The 16,592-nt window shown below is 33.5% G+C and overlaps 1 protein-coding gene across 2 annotated transcripts in view; it reads left to right on the top strand.

Moving 5' to 3' along the window:
• KIAA0319L (KIAA0319 like) overlaps positions 1-16,592 on the top strand; it is a 1,767,873-nt gene that overhangs the window by 1,046,543 nt on the left and 704,738 nt on the right. For both annotated transcript variants that reach the window (XM_044059462.1, XM_044059468.1), the window contains exon 12: positions 6,785-6,917. In XM_044059462.1, the coding sequence (XP_043915397.1) occupies positions 6,785-6,917 (133 nt within the window). The remainder of the gene's footprint in view (positions 1-6,784; positions 6,918-16,592) is intronic.

Here is a 16,592-nt window from a genome sequence, read left to right as displayed (position 1 = left end):
AACATCCTGGCAGGTAAGTTCAGTGCTAACTTTACCCCGCTCTCACCCTCCAAAGGGCCCATCTTAATACCGGAAGAATGCAAAGCTCCTGTAATCATGGATGAACAAGTAAAGATCACACTCTCCAAAGCCAAGAACACAACATCCATGGGACCAGACAACATCCCATGCTGCATACTGCACGAACTGGCACCCCACCTAAGTACCATGTTCAATCATAGCCGCACCTCAGGCTATGTGCCTACTGAATGGTGCACAGTGATGGTAATCCCATTCCACAAATGGGTGCCATCACGGACCCCAGAAACTACCCCCCCCCCATTAGCCTGACGAGCCTGGTCTGCAAGGCCATGGAACATATCATCTTGGAGCTTATAAACAAAGACATAGGTAACCTTCAAACCCTGGACCCCACTCAGTTTGGGTTCGTAAAAGGTAGATCATGTCTACTAAACCTGATTGACTTCTTTTAAACAGTCACTAGAGCTGTAGACAAGGGCAAGATAATGCACACAGCCTATCTTGACCTCACCAAGGCTTTCAATGCCCTCCCCACTCTGGAATTATAGATAAACTCACTAAACTGGGCATAAATCCCTGTTTCACAAAATGGGTGGCCAACTGGCTCATTGACAGAACCCACACGGTAAAAGTAGTCGACTCCCAAGTCCGACTACAGACCAGTGACAAGTGGAGTACCACAGGGCTCTGTCCTGGGTCCTCTCCTGTTCAGCATCTACTTCTCTGAAGTGCAGGCCAACAGAGAAGGTCTTTGGCTAACAAAGTTCGCAGATGACTGCAAACTGGGAGCCATAATAGTATCACTTAACGATGAAGACATTCTACAAAAGGACCTCACAGAGACAGATGATTGGTGTCAAAGTCATGGCTCACTGCCAAGAAGTGCATTGTCATCCCCTTTGGGAAAAACTCGGTACCCATGAACTACCACATAGGCGGTAGCTCACTAAACACTGAAAGTGTGATAAGAGACCTCGGGACACAGGTGGACAGTAGTCTCCCTTTGATAACTACATCACCACAGTAGTCAGGAAATCCTTCATCACAAAAGGGTTCTACTCTAGAAAAAAGGAGGTAATTGTTCCTCTCTACTCATCCCTTATCAGACCCACTATAGAGTACAATGCCCCGTTTGGCATGTATCTCACAAGACACCTACAACAGTTGGAAAGGCCACAGAAATACCTCACTAAGAGGGTTACTGGCCTCAAACAGATGCCATACGCAGACTGTCTCAAAAGACTCCAGTTCTACTCAGTCGCATATGACCTACTCGGAGGTGATCTCTGCCTAACATACAAAGCTATGTGAAACCCAGAGCTGTTGGACATGTTACACTTAAAGAAATCCCAATCTCACTGAACCCACATGCTCCAGGGACCTAAACCTTGTCACAACAATAAACAGAGCATGCTGGAGGGATAGATTCCTGTCCCAGAGACTTCCCATACTCTGGAACAAACTACCCATTCATGTCAAGCAAAGCTCCTCATTGGCCGTCTTTAAGAAAAATCTTGACGACTGGATGGGAAATAGAAAATTCACCCCGGGGATCACTTCTGCGGCATCGCTTGACAGAGGCACAGGAAAATAATTTTCTTGGGTGACGAAAGCCAGGGAATCTTTTTGGCTAGGCTTATATAGGCCCCAGGGCTGACAGCCTAGTACCTACCTATGAACTTATACAGCATGCAGTTTATAACATGAAATCTTTAATATAAATACTAAGAACAAAAATGGTTTTGTTTACACTTACTTTTTTTCTTTTAGTGCCCTTCCAAACATTAATGGCATAAAATGAGTCCAAATACAAATTCAACAATATCAACAAAAGTCCACTCTTTCTCAGCCACTTTTTCTTGCAAAGCCATATTTTACAGATGACATTGACAGTTCATAATCTCACATTTATTCACTAATTTCAGTGTTGCTAGTCTTCCTGTTCATTTTCATCTCCCAACACCAAACTCTAGTTCATGTTCCAAGTACTTCTGATTTTTCTAGTCAACTCCTATGCTTCTGTCTGTCTCTCAAGCATTTTCTTTTGAACATTGGAAAATGTTTAACTGGCAAAGTCTTTCTATGAGCGTTATTGTCAGAAGAATGGAGGCCCCTTCTGTTTGATGTCTCACTTTTTGTTGGATAAACTCTTATAGCTTTTATATTTTTTCTTTAGCTTGTCTGCATCAAAAATGTATTTGATCCTATAGGTAAAAATATTCTGAGGACAGTTGAATTCAGCAGCTAGAATCTCACACTTGCCTCTCAACATTACCTGATTACTGGGATATGGGATAAGTTTGTTTCTCTTCTGCCTAGTGTATGGTAAATAACAATCTTCCACAAACACACTGCTGTCTTCAATTTTTAATAACTTTTCTCTTCATCCACAGTTTTGTCAAAATCGGCTCTTTCTGCTCTATGATTGCATCATTACTAATACAGATCCTGGCTGCATTCTTATGGCCAGGTTTGAAGCATACACTTTGTGCCCTTTCAGTTAAATCCTGCTGTGGAGTACTAGTCCAGTTGCTTATTTGTGCTTTCATAAAATCAATACAGTCTACCCCTTCCAGTTTTTGTAGTGCAGCAGAAAATCTTGAGTTTTCTCTGCATGTTCCGTCTTCTAACTGCCATTTTTGAAATGGTGGTTGTTGAGAAGTCTTGTATTCAGCCAGTCTTTTCTTCATTTCAGACTCTTGAGTTTTGTAGTTTTATCAGTTCATCTGAATAGCTAGTTAAGTTAAAGCTTCTTGTATTTTTCCCATCCTTTTGTTATTTGTGTTGATATTCTCATTCAGCTTTTCATGTATTTTAATCATGTCTGAGTACATTTGATTTATTTTTATCTCTAAATTACTGGAAGCCATGTCTTGTAACTAAGCTGAAAGTTGAACTGCTTTTTCCTGAGCTGCTGCAGGATTCTTTCCAGTAAGTGTTTTCTCTTCACCTTTTTCTAGTTGATTTTCTTTCAAGGTCTCTAAATTTCTCCTCCTTTGCTGGCATCCAGATAGTGTACTTAACTAGCCACTGAATTTTACTCAAACTGGCAGAATTACTGGCTCTTATTTCTCAGTTTCTTTGTTCACACAGGGAGAGCCGTGTGCAGCCATCTTGAAAGTCCCATAAGTCAGACTATTCTTAATTGAGTTGGATTTTTTCAGAATCCAGGAGGAGGAACAAATCTTATCCCTTAAACTGTAAGAGACACATAACTGCATCAGTTAAGGGAACTGCACTTTCATTGCCTGTGGGAGAAATATGTAAAGAGCTCTTTTTATTAGACCACCTCTTGTGAAATCCCTTATGACTCAGACAGTTTTTCTTGCGAAAAAGGAATGTAGTCTCCTGCTTATTCATTTTTCAGAATGCCTGTAATCTACATGTTTTCCCTTTTATACCTGTCCTGCATGTCAAACTGTCTATTTTCTAACATGACCTACCAGGTTTCTGTAGCAGCCTTCCAATGGTCTATAGTCATCAGCTTATTGTCAACTTCTGTCAGGTTATCAGACTGTAGAGAAAGTGTGTGTTCCTTTGTTTTGGGCATTTTATTATCTGATCTCAACATATACAAAGTGAGAGCCGAGTTGATCTTCTGACATTTCAGCTTTATTAGGCTGAGGTTGAGGGTTGATTTTCCATCGTGTAGGTAATTAATGGTGAGAATGACTGACAGCTAATCAGAGAAACAGAAGCAGTGTGACAAACCAGATCTCTTAACTATTCTGGTTTAACAGATTTCTTGCTCTTGCTCAATCTTATCAGTTTTCTGGGCTTATAGTATAATGGAGAAGAGCTGAAAATTTTATCACGGCTGATACATACTAAAGAATATTTCTAGTGCTATGAAAAAGGAGCAAGCTAGTACCTTGAATTGTAGTGGGGAGAGAGCAATAACAGAAAGCTATTAACAAGTCCCCATCTTGACCAAAACTCTAATGTGTTAGTAATTTTATGAATAATTTGATTAGTAATAAATTTAGCTTAAACTTTACACAGGAGTTGCACAATATCAGTACTGATACTTTATAAGAGGCGTTCCTGACCAGTAGATGTGCAATAAGCTGTACAGGAACCCCACAAATTATAAAACTGTTCTGCATGTTTCTGTTTACCATCCTGCTCATGTGCTATTTACCATCCTGCTCATGTGCTAATGCTTTCCCTTATGAAGAGTTATTAAGTGCGGTAAGAACATGCAATGAGAGATTTTCTGAATGAAGCTGAGGATATGATTGTAAGATTTTTAAAGTTTGTATATAATAAGAATTTGGTTATGGATATGTATAACACAGTGTTACATACTGACAGAATGCAAGCTTTGTGATGAGAGGTTAGTGGAAGGTGCGCAATATGAGATCTTAATAGTAAAGAAAGGAAAATGTATGCTATTTACGTATGGAATTTAACAGTTTTACTGATGACATACTGCATATCGCCAAGAAAGGCTGGGAATTTCTCAGTTAGGATAAGGAACTGGTAAATATTTAACCTACTGGGTTATGTGTTAGCTATAACAGAGGTAAGATTTGAAGGACTATTTAGTTATAAGTAACTTCAAAAAGAAAAAAAAAACATTTGAAGGCCTCTTAGTTCTGCAGAAAGTACTTTCCAGTGTGGAAGTTGTTGGATCTGTCCTTGTATTTTTTGAGCTTAGCTAAATACATGGTAAGAAAGTTTGTTGGATATCTTTATACTTGTTATACTGAAAAAAAAATGTTACAGCAGACTTCCTGTTATCCAGCCTCTCTTTAACCAGCCTCCTTTTTAAATAGCCATCAAATTTCTGCCATAGTCCTAGCAAAAGACAACAGAGAAGAGCAACACTTCCACCTCCTCTGGGCTAAATAATGACATATGTTTGAGTTTTAGACTTAATATTCATTAGAAAAATGCATACTAACACAAATCCTGTTATTCTAGCTGAATTATAACCTGTAAATGTTATTTTATATACTTTTTTCTGATTAACCAGCCATTCGTTTATCCAGCCTAAGGTCCAGTTCCAGCCAGACCAGATAAGAGGGAGTCTACTGTACTTGCTTTTATGTGTTCATGTGAACAGTAAATCTGAAGTGAAGGTTCACGAATGAGGAACAAAAGAAATGCTAATCCAGTAGCTAAGCACTTTAACTAGACACATTTTTAGTGAAATGGAGGTGCATCTCTTCTTAAAAGCTACCATATTTGAGCAGATTAAATGTTCAGAAAGGGGAAAATTTGTATCACAATGATTTTATTGTAGAAGACATCAACAGGGTGTTGAGTGATTTTTTTTTTTTTTAAATAAAATGTTTCTTAGATTTCAATTTTTTGTCATTTATTATTATATTTAGTACATCAGGCATGTGTTATAGTTTCATGTTAATGCCAAAGTTGCGAGTAAATACAACAAAAACTCTGCATGGTTGTCTGACTCATACCACCTAATATGTTGTGCAACTACCCCTTTGGTATGTCATAACCATATGCATGTGGAATGTTACAGTGTAGGTGAGCTCTCTCCACTTTGTGGGCGGGATTTATACCCCCACATAACCATCAGACACTTTTTTTCACCCATTGCATCAATGCATTTGTTCCTTCACATGGTAAGACCCCACAAGGCCCATTTGTTCCCCCTATAGGCAAGAGTGGGGTTGTCATCCTTTGTGAAATCTCACTTTGAAATTTCCTGTCTCCTTTACTACCTATGTACTTCACAGTGTAGGGATTAAATTTAACTACTACCCTACCCTACCATGTGCCCTGAAACATGAGGGGACCTCCACTGCATATCCATTTCATGGCATACATTGTCAGTATCAGATGATGCATCCAGAATCTCACTGTATATGAATTTGGGAAGAGGTTCATTCTGTAAATATCTCAGAGGAGCAGTTGGAGTAAAATTTTATCCAAGACTTTTGTTACATATCTTCTCCTACACAGGTCCAGAATTTTATACACTAAGTACCTATGATAAATAATAATATCTAAAGAAGAGACAGGTACCAGTTTATGTTCTGCTAAAACCCCAGTGGTTTGTCAGAGTAATCCTAGTAATATGAGATGTAGGTTGCAGTGACGCGAGTGTTGGGCTCTCCCTAACTGCCTGCTTTTCTTTATTGGAGTAAAAACATTACAAAGTCTGGTGTTTCACACCAAATGATTTCTTCTCCTTTTTCTCTAGTTTCTTGTATCAGAAGTTGTCCTTTTTTTCTCTTCATTATTCCACTGCAGAAAATGCTGGATGAGCTCCTCTTTCCATTGTGTGAAATTAGTTCAGTTAGCATACCGCTGCAGTGTATGTTTGTCACAGTGCTCCTGACAGCATTTATCACACTTTTGGAACTATGTACAAAAATTAAGGAGGAAGGATGTAAATTAGTTCTTTCCTTTTAACTACCTGGTTGAGAATCTGGGGATCCCATGTAGGACCTTTAAATGACTTTGAGGAAGGGGTTTGACTTACAAGTTTTATGATGTGTACAAATATGGGTTTATTGATGATTTCAGCTTCTGACTTTTTATGTTATGTGCAAAAGAACTTCTTTTGTTTGCATTATTTTTTTCAGGTATGCAATAAGAATGGCAGTACCGTCTGATTTATTGATAAGTGAATTTTTTATTTTTGTGCATGTGTGTGTGTGTGTATATGTGTGAGGGGGGGGGCTGAGATTTTGTGTTGAAACACTGAAGTAAAACTGTCATTTTAATTAGACAACTTTTGTAAAGGTGAGTGGTTCCATGAGCTGTAAAACATATTCTTGTTTTTCAGAGAATAACAAGCCTCCTGTGGCAGATTCAGGCCCTGATAAAGAACTGACCCTTCCTGTGGACAGTACCATGTTAGATGGCAGCAAAAGCAGTGATGATCAAAACATTGTTTCTTATCTGTGGGAGAAGACTAAGTATGCACTTTATTTTAACTTAAAATGTGAAACTGAAAACATGGCTGTTCTTTTGAAGTTTGATGTAGTTATTAAACTGTAGAAAACTTTACTTTTTTGTTGTATAACGCAACTTACTCCACAGAACAGCTAGGAAAACTAAATTAAAACATAGCCAGTATATAGTTGTTGGAGTACATACAAAACTATTTTCAATGTGGTGGTAAAAGAGTTTGTGAGCACAGTTAAGAATAAAGTAACTTTCTGCAAGATATAATTGTAAACAAAGGAAGTACAAGGTAAATAGGTAAAAGTTGAGACAGAGTGAGTTTAGGAGACCTGGCTGTCAGAAGAGCATGTACTTTCAGCTTTGTTATGGAGTTATTTTTTTAGTTTTTCTGTGAAGGTGGGGAAGGGGGATTATTCAGTTAGGATGTTTGGTAGGGATTGCCAGAGTTTGGGGTAGATAACAGAAAATGAGTGGTCTGTATAGTGTAGTTTTGTTTGTAGAGCTTATGACTAGACCCTGCTTGAGAAAGATTTTTGAGACTGTATGGGGTGAAGCTTGAGGAGTTTGGCTGTAAGAAGTAGGAATACGTTGGATTGTAATAGTTTGAATAGGAAAGAACCTAATAGTAGGTTGGCTGTGTGTTCTTTTGGTAGACATTTGATTTGTAGCATGGGTGCGGTGGTGCTCATGAGGGGGAGAGGGCAAGATGTACCGACAGATTTTGTTTCCAGTAGATTGCAGAATGGAGGTAGTTTCCTTTGAATATGTGGATATGATTGGAAGACTGTATTCAAGTTATGCTAGTAGTACTCTTGCTTATTGCAACTCTGGATGGATTACTTAGAAGGAGAGAGATTTTCATGGCGTAGAGCACCAGAGAGATATTTTTATTATTTTTTTTAGTATGATTTTGGAAATTAAGGGATAAGGTGAAGCCATAACCCCAGATATTTGAATGAAGTTGTAGTTTCTGTTGGAGGACTGTTTTGAATGCTAAGGGTTTGGCAGGATTTTTGACAGCTTTTTGTAGGTCCCAAAGACCATAATTTTGGTTTGATAGGGTTTGAGTAAAAGCTTGTGATTGACTAGCTAGCATTGAGGGAGTGGAGATATTTTTGTTGTTGGGATTGAATTGTTGAGTGTGAAGGTCTAGATCAGAGTATTTCAATATCAACATATAGGATCAGAGGTAAGGTTGGTAGGTCGCAGGGAGGTTTGTTTATAAATATTAAAAAAGCAGTACAAGTGTGAAACCTTTGAGGGTTCACTATAAATGAGAGGTTTTGATTTGTTGGAGGGGAAGTTATGGAACCAAGCTACAGTATCGGAACTGATCCTGATGATTAGAGTGGCAAGATGGAGAGGGTGGTCATTAAGGTCAAAAGCCTTGATGAGCTCCATATCCATGTTTAGAAGAACTTCATAGGTGAGGGTCTAGAACTCAGTACTCCTGCCAGATCTTTTTTTTTTAAACCAGGTTTATTGTTTTAACATACAAAAGAAATATCATAACAATTTTATTCAAGTAATTAAAAATAGATATAATTATAACAATCAACAAAACAGCCAAAATATTTACAAAGACATCCACTACAATCAGATCAATTAATTAAATTAAAATACCATGCTATTGAAATTAAGATTTTTTTAACAGATTTTGTAAATTATCCCATACAATATAATAAGATGTTTTTCTAGTTGTTCTTAACCTAATTGTGTTTATTTCCATATGGCACACTATATTCATAACATTTTTAAATTCATTGAACGAAGGAGGTGTATCTGAAATCCAATTTCTTGTTATTATTTTCGTAGCCACTGCTAGAATAGACCATAACAAGGGAAGCTTAACCTTTTTAACATTTTGAGGTACAGGTGTATTGAATAATATAAGAGATTTAGAAATAATGAAATTATCTGTAAAAAGAGCCTGCAAAAATTCATTAATTGACTTCCAGTATTTTTTCAATTTTATACAGTCATAAAACATATGAGCCCAGTCAGCATTAATTTCTACATTACATCTTTTACATAGATTATCTTTATTATTTATTTTATTCATCATCAAAGGTGTATAAAAAGATCTATGTAAAAATTACCATGTATAAAGTCTCCAGACAATGGAAGACGTAGTTCTATAGGCAGATTCCAATATATATTGTTTATCTTGTTGATTTGGTGGGTCCCCATTAATGGAAGTGAAATAATTCCAGTATGTATCTTCACTGTAAAAGGTTTCCTGTCTGATAATTTTATGTATGTATGAAAGCTTACCTCTATCAGAAACTTTATGTTGTAAATTTAATATTAAGTAATCAATCAGTGTTGGAATAGATTCTTTAACTGTTATAGACATTAGATCTATTTTATTAATGAGATGTTGTCTAAAGGTCTGAATCTCTAACCAGCAAGTTTCTCTTAGATCAAATTCTTGTTTTAAGAAATCTAGATTTTTAACTTTATTATCAGATATCAACTGATACCAGTACTTTAGATCATTATCTATAGCTAAATGAGTTCCTTCAGAAGTAGATGACAAAAGCATACCCTGAGTATACATTATAGGGAATATAATAAAATTCCATTCCCTATATTTAGGGTGCATGAATATAAAGTTACGATAGCTAATAATAATATTTAGTGGGTAACATACCATATGTTTAGGTGTAATAAGTGAAGTGCAAAATTCCTTTAGTAACCATAACATGGAGTTATTTACAATCATTTTCTTATGTGTTAAGGAGATTTTCATGAAGTGCATACTAATTAGCTCCCAGTAATCTTTCCATTTTGCAACATATGACTGATCTATTAATAAAGTAATAACTTTTAAAATAGAAGAGATAGTATATAAATTAAAGTCTGGAAAAGAAATACCCCCTTGAGACCAGCTATTAGTATGTTTCTTTAATGCAATCCTGGGTCTATTAGGTGCCCATAGGAAATTTAACATTAGTGTATTCAGTTTCTTGATAAATATTTTTGTAGGTGGAAGTATTATTGATTGTATTAAGTATAAAATCTTGGGGAATATAATCATTTTAATAATTGTAAGTCTCTCCTCCATAGTAAAAAAACTATTATTCCAGGTATTAAAAAGATTTTGTATATTAAGAAAACAGGTATTATAATTATTATATATAATGGATTTAATATCTTTAGATAGTATTATACCTAAATAAGTTATCTGACCTGAATTGGGTACATATTTAGTAAAATCACTAATGAGAATATTTTTCGTATATATAGGTAGTATTTTAGTTTTTTCTTCATTGAATATTAAACCAGAAATACTTTTAAAATTCATCATTTTGTCAAATAGAGACTGCATAGAAGAATTAGATCCTGCTGATGTAATTAGAACATCATCTGCAAAAAGTTGAATTTTAGATGTTGTATTTTCATCTATTTCAAAACCCTCTATGTCCGTACTGTTTCTGATCAAATTAGCCCAAGGCTCCATTACTAAAGTGAATAATAGTGGAGAAAGTGGACATCCTTGTTTTGTACCTTTAAAAATGGGTATTTTTTGTGAGACATATGTTCCTACCTTAATATATGCCAATGTTCCTTTGTATAAATGCTCAATTAGATTTACAAATGCATCTGAGAAGTTTGTGCACTTCAGTAAGGTAAACAGATAGTCCCAGCTTACTGAATCAAATGCTGAACTTATATCAAGACTAATAAGTGTCAAATCTTTCTTTTTCCTATTTGCAAAATCAATTAATGTTAAAGTTCTTCTTATATTATCAAAAGTATTTCTATTTACAATGAATCCTGTCTGATCTATATCTATAATGCCGGGAATAATTATCTTCAATCTATCAGCAAAAATACTCATAAACATTTTATAATCAACATTAAGTAATGAGATGGGCCTATATGAAGTACATCTAGCTGGATCTTTATTAGGTTTTAAAATTGGCGAAATAAATGTATATTGCCAAGATGGGGGGTTATTAACTCAGTTTGGGCCAAAATAAAAACCTTATGTATTAATGAATATGTACTTTTAGAAAAGATTTTATATATCTCTGGTATAATACCATCATTACCTGGTGCTTTGTTTGATTTAAGCTTATTTATTTGTGTAATAACCTCTGTATATGAAATACTTTTGTCCAATAGTTTAATCTGTTGTTTATTAAGCTTTTTATTCATGTTTGTGGTTATAAACTCCTTTATTTTATCTTTAGGTTCCATGTTAATGTTATTGTTAATATTGTGAAAGTGATTTCTAAATTCATCTAGTATTTCTGGTAGACTAGAAACATTCTTCTTTTTCCTTAGAGAAAAGATTTCTTTGATATGATTTTGTTTATTCAACCTTTTTGTTTTATTTTTAAGTCTATGTAAGTATTTGGGACTTATTGAGTAAGACAAAAACTTGTATTTCTCTAAAGTTATTTTAACTTTATGAGTTAAAATTTCTTTGTATTTCTCATTTAGTTTGTTTATTTCTTCAATAACTTTCTTGTCCATAATATTTTCTTTATTATTATGTTTATAAGAGTTTAATTTACTTTGAATATCTAACAATTCCTTATCCCAAGATTTCCTTTTATTATTGTACCATCTGATACTTTGTCCATATAGATATGATTTTAAGGCATCCCAAACATAGACAATGGAGACTTCAGGAGTATTATTTATGTCTAAAAAATGTTGTACTTCTGAAAGTATATATTCTTTATAGTCTTTTAGCTGAGTTAAGTATGCTGGTATCCTTTTGATCTGAACATTGTGAGTATTTTTTATCATGAACTCAAAAACAATTGAATTATGATCAGATATAGGACATGAAATGATTCTGGAATTAATTAAATCTGTTACCATCTGGTTAGAAATTAAGACCCTATCTATTTTTGAATAAGTTTTATATCTGTTAGAAAAAAAGGTGTATGGTAATGATTTTGAATCTATCTGATTATTAATATCATTCAAATGATAAGAATTAGCAAAAATCATTTAAATGTTTTGCATTGGGTGTAATTCTTCTTTTTCCTATAGTGGTAGTATCACTTTCATGTAGTATACAATTAAAGTCACCAGCTAATATAATATCTCCTATAGAGAATGATATGATCTTATCAAGATGGTGTTTCACTGTATTAATACCAATTCCAGGTATCCAATGTACATTAATTAATGTGTAAGTCTTCCCATTAATTTGTATTGTAACCATACAAAACATTCCTTTGTCATCTTGATAAGACTTAATGGTTTTAGGAATGGGCATACTTTTATTCCATAAAATAGCCACCCCTCTTTTTTTCTGAGTGTGCTCTGAACTAACCAATACTGTATATTTGTTTGTGGCTAGTTTATCAATATCTTTTTTCAATAGATGGGTTTCTTGCAGGAAGACTAAGTTGGCCTTATGTAAATTAATGTATCTTATTAGGCTTGCCCTTTTACACGGATTATTCAATCCATTAATGTTTAAAGAAATTCCTTTTAAAGATGTCATTTGGCATTTTTAAAACTTAAAAATCTTATGATCAAAATAACAATTAACATAATAAGTAATGTTACATCTTCTCCTTTAGGTGCACCATTAAATATAACTGTATTTATTGAATCTCTTATGGGATTTTGTATAGGATTCAATTTTGTTTGTAGTGACAGTGAGTTTACAGAATGTATTGTGGATGTCAAAACTATATACTTATAACAATGAACAAGTGAAAATAATATAAGGATTAAACCTTGCATCCAGCCTGGAGTTAAAAACTCCAACTTAGAGTAGTATTTACCACTCAGGTTCACCCCCTACCCTAAGCAGCAGTGCCTCAGCTACCACCTTATCAATTTAATACTGGTTATATTTAACTTAAATTAACAGCTTTCAATTCAATTATCTAGCAAGACAAGACTACGCATTTGATAAAACAGCATCATATAAACTAAAATAAACTTTTTTTTAAAACTATTCATACTACTATATACATCTATGTAATATAATACACTTGAATTCAAATAGCATTCAAATAAACTTGATATTAGGAACCAAGAGGAGAGAGAGAAATAAAAGATGTGAGAGAGGGAGAGAGAGGAAAAAAAAAGGGAAGGCATATTTACATATTAATTTATTCAAAGTATGTAAAAATGAGTTCTAATATTCATTTAAATCAAAAACTTTGGCTAATATGGTTCATACATTACATATATTAAGATGCATCTATTTTCTGTCATGTAAATGCAGTCAACAGCTTCCAAAAAAACCTTTGAATTGCTTGTATATGAGCATTTTACTCATACTCAGTATTGTCAATAGAATAAAATATTATATTTATAGAAATTGTTATAAATCATACTGCATAGTTATGCAAATTCTCATAAACACTTGCATTATTGTAGAAAGCCATCTGTATTTTGTATATCTATACTGCTGCTTTAAATATATCACATGACAATTTCTTCCAAAAAAGAGTTATAAAGTTATTTATGCTTGTCAATCAGATGAATTAAATGAGTTATAGTAATGTATATGTTTGGATCATAAGTTTTTAACATAAATTAGTATGCTGCAGTCAAGTAGACTTTCAAAAACACTTGAATAAATGTTTCATTTTCTATGCTTTCTAAAATAAGACATTTACTTACTACAAGAAACTGCATCATTTAAAATCATTATAACTGACATATTTTATAAATTATAACATAAATATTTAAGTAATTATATAAAATAACTCACATTTAAATGTTAAAGAGTTCATTTTCCTTCATATAGTCGCATTTGTATCAGTTCTACTTCCTGGTAGAGTGTTCTTCCTGAATCTGCGATGTGTCAGTGTGATTTGTGGGTCAAAGGTCAAATTGACTGCTTTCAGCTTCTCTGCGTGAATTCTGAGAGTTGAAGCTTTTAAAACAACTCGAGGACACTGTTCACGAGATAACCCACATCCCAGATTGTCTCTCTTAACATTTTGGCGGGAAACTTGTTAAAAACCAGTGACAAACATTCATTTAGCAGTGTAAATGCATCTAAACATGACAAAACCTTCGCAATGTATTTTACAGGTTACTACAGCCTCTATGTAAGTGAAATTAAGCCCAAAGTTATTAATAAGTAATAAAATACAATATTTTTGCCCCAACTCAATTTTTATGCAAATCTTATTATTTACTGTGCCTATATGATCAAAAGCGTTTCTGTATATTAATATGAAAAAAAAATAAAGAGAAAGAAAAGAAAAGAGAGTAACAAAATAAGAGTGTAAAGCAGAAATAAAAAAAATGTAAGAAAAGGCTATAAAAAGTATATATAATGGAATATTACTTACTGTTTATATTAATAGAGTTAAAAATAAAACATATATCTACTATTCTTTAGTTCTAATTATTATTAGTTAAAGCATTACAGATTATTTGCAAACAAGCATAAGCAGTATAATCAAGAAAGTGTAATTAGGAATAGCATTTGAAGAACATATAAACTTTTTACAAGGAGTAAATATGTTATTATTCCATTTATCATGTTTTCATTACTCTTCTCTCCCTGCCTTCCCCCACCCTTTACCCACTACATAATCTAAATAGAATGTCATTGTTTAAACAAAGAAAAGAAGAAAAGGAGAGAGAAAAAAGAAAAAAATGTATCAAATTACTAACCTTACTTCTCTTTTTCAGAAAGAGAAACACATTGAATAATAGCTTGTTATTAGTTCCTCAGATATTTTGACTGGTTATGAAACAAAACATTTCTTTGCACACAGAAAATAACTTTGATTAATTATTTTTCAGAATATTTGTGGCTTTCTGGAAATGTAGGAAATATATTTAAAAAGATTAATAATGAAGTAAAATGATGAGAGAAAAAAAAGGAAAAAAAACATAGAACAAATCATTTGTTTTTTAGTCTCTTCTTCTTCTCTGAAGTCTTCCACGAAGATTCAGTTGCCAGTCTCTTTAATGAGGGACTAGTCCATTCCATTTCCTCTATTTTATCCAAAATCTTATTTTTTTTGATAAACAGTAAAGCAGAGTCTAAGTCATCAAATATTTTAGCACAAATCCAAAATCAGAAGAGGTTGATACTCCACAACAAACGAAGCAAACCAGATGAATGAAAAGACAAGTCCTTTATTCGAATAAGTAAGCGCTTTCATGTTGCTCAGAACGCTTCATCAGACTTCAACAAACCATAAAAATTTGAATCAACTTATATATAAGTAAAACACCAATGAAAATCACATTAGCAAGTCACATGCAAGTTACAAAAATACATCATTTCCTTTCCATAAAAATTACATAAAATAAAATATATAAATATATATATCCTAAAAATCTCATGCTAATAAATGAATAGTAGAAGTAAAATGTTAAAACATACTAAAACATATATTAGATAATGAAACATATTACTACTGTTTAATGTTTCAAAGGTTTATCTAATAAAATGGTCTCAATGAAAATTTATCATTGAGACCATGACCTATTCGCAGATAGCTTAATTATCCACTTTGCCTCAGCTATTTCTGTCTTATTGCTAATATTACCAAGTCTTTCTGTCTCTGTTAACTGTCCTACTACTAAAAATCTAAAGGCATGTGTGGTGTCATTTTGTAGTACATGCTTGGCTAGGGCATTCCCTTCATTCTCTCTATGTATAGCATATAAATGCTCTCGTATCCTTTCTCTTAAAGTTCTATTAGTCTTTCCTATATAGAAACAATAACATTTTATGCAGGATGCTAAATAAATCACATTTCTTGACTTGCAATCAGCGTATTCATTGAACTCATATTTAACACCAGTGTCTGGATGTATAAAAACATTAGATTTCATTATATATATACACTGGTTGCAAGAGCGACATGCAAATGTACCCTTTCTCTCAGAGGAGATCTTATTTTTAGGCACTCTCTCATAACAAAGCATACGTTTCAAAGATTTAGTATTCTTATAGCTAAAAGATGGTTTCTCACCCACTAAGTCTTTTATACCATCATCTAACTGTAGAATATTCCAATGTCTCTTAATAATGTTGACAATAGAAGTATTATTATTAGTAAAGGGTATCACTAGTCTCCTCTTATCATTATTCCTCACTATAGGTCTCTCATCTATACTGCCTTGTTTTTTTAATAAAAGGACGTCTTAGATGTGTACGTTCGAAAGTATCCAATGAATGCATATCTCTATTGCAATACCCTCTATGTCTAAAATCACTTTCTATAGTTTTTAATGTATTAGAAAAAAACAAATCATCACTAGTAATGTTAGAAAAATGTTTCACCTGATTATTTACAATGTTTTTATGTATATGGGGGGGATGCATGCTACTTCTGTGAAGAATAGCATTCTTCCTACATGCCTTCCTAAATACTTCTGTTTCTAGAGTATTGTCTTTTTTGCTCAATGTCACATCTAAAAAATCAATTGTGTTATGTGAATACATTTCAGTCAACCTAAGAAATGTGGTAGTTCCATTAATATATAGAACAAACTCTTTCAGGAGCACTGATGTGCCTCCCAAAATTAAGAAAAGGTCATCCACAAAGCGTTTATAATATTTTATAGAAGTGGAGTAAGCCAAATGTTCTAAAACATACGTATTCTCCCAATATGCTAACACAAGGTTAGCATAAGAGTTTGCACAAGATGTGCCCATAGCTACTCCTTTAATTTGAAGGAAGTATTCATTATTAAAGGTAAAAACATTGTGACAAAGAACCATT

The sequence above is a fragment of the Protopterus annectens genome, chromosome 1.part2 (assembly GCF_019279795.1).
Source record: "Protopterus annectens isolate FY-2018-M chromosome 1.part2, PAN1.0, whole genome shotgun sequence".
Lineage (NCBI taxonomy): Eukaryota > Metazoa > Chordata > Ceratodontiformes > Protopteridae > Protopterus > Protopterus annectens.
This window is presented reverse-complemented; position numbering and strand designations above follow the sequence as displayed.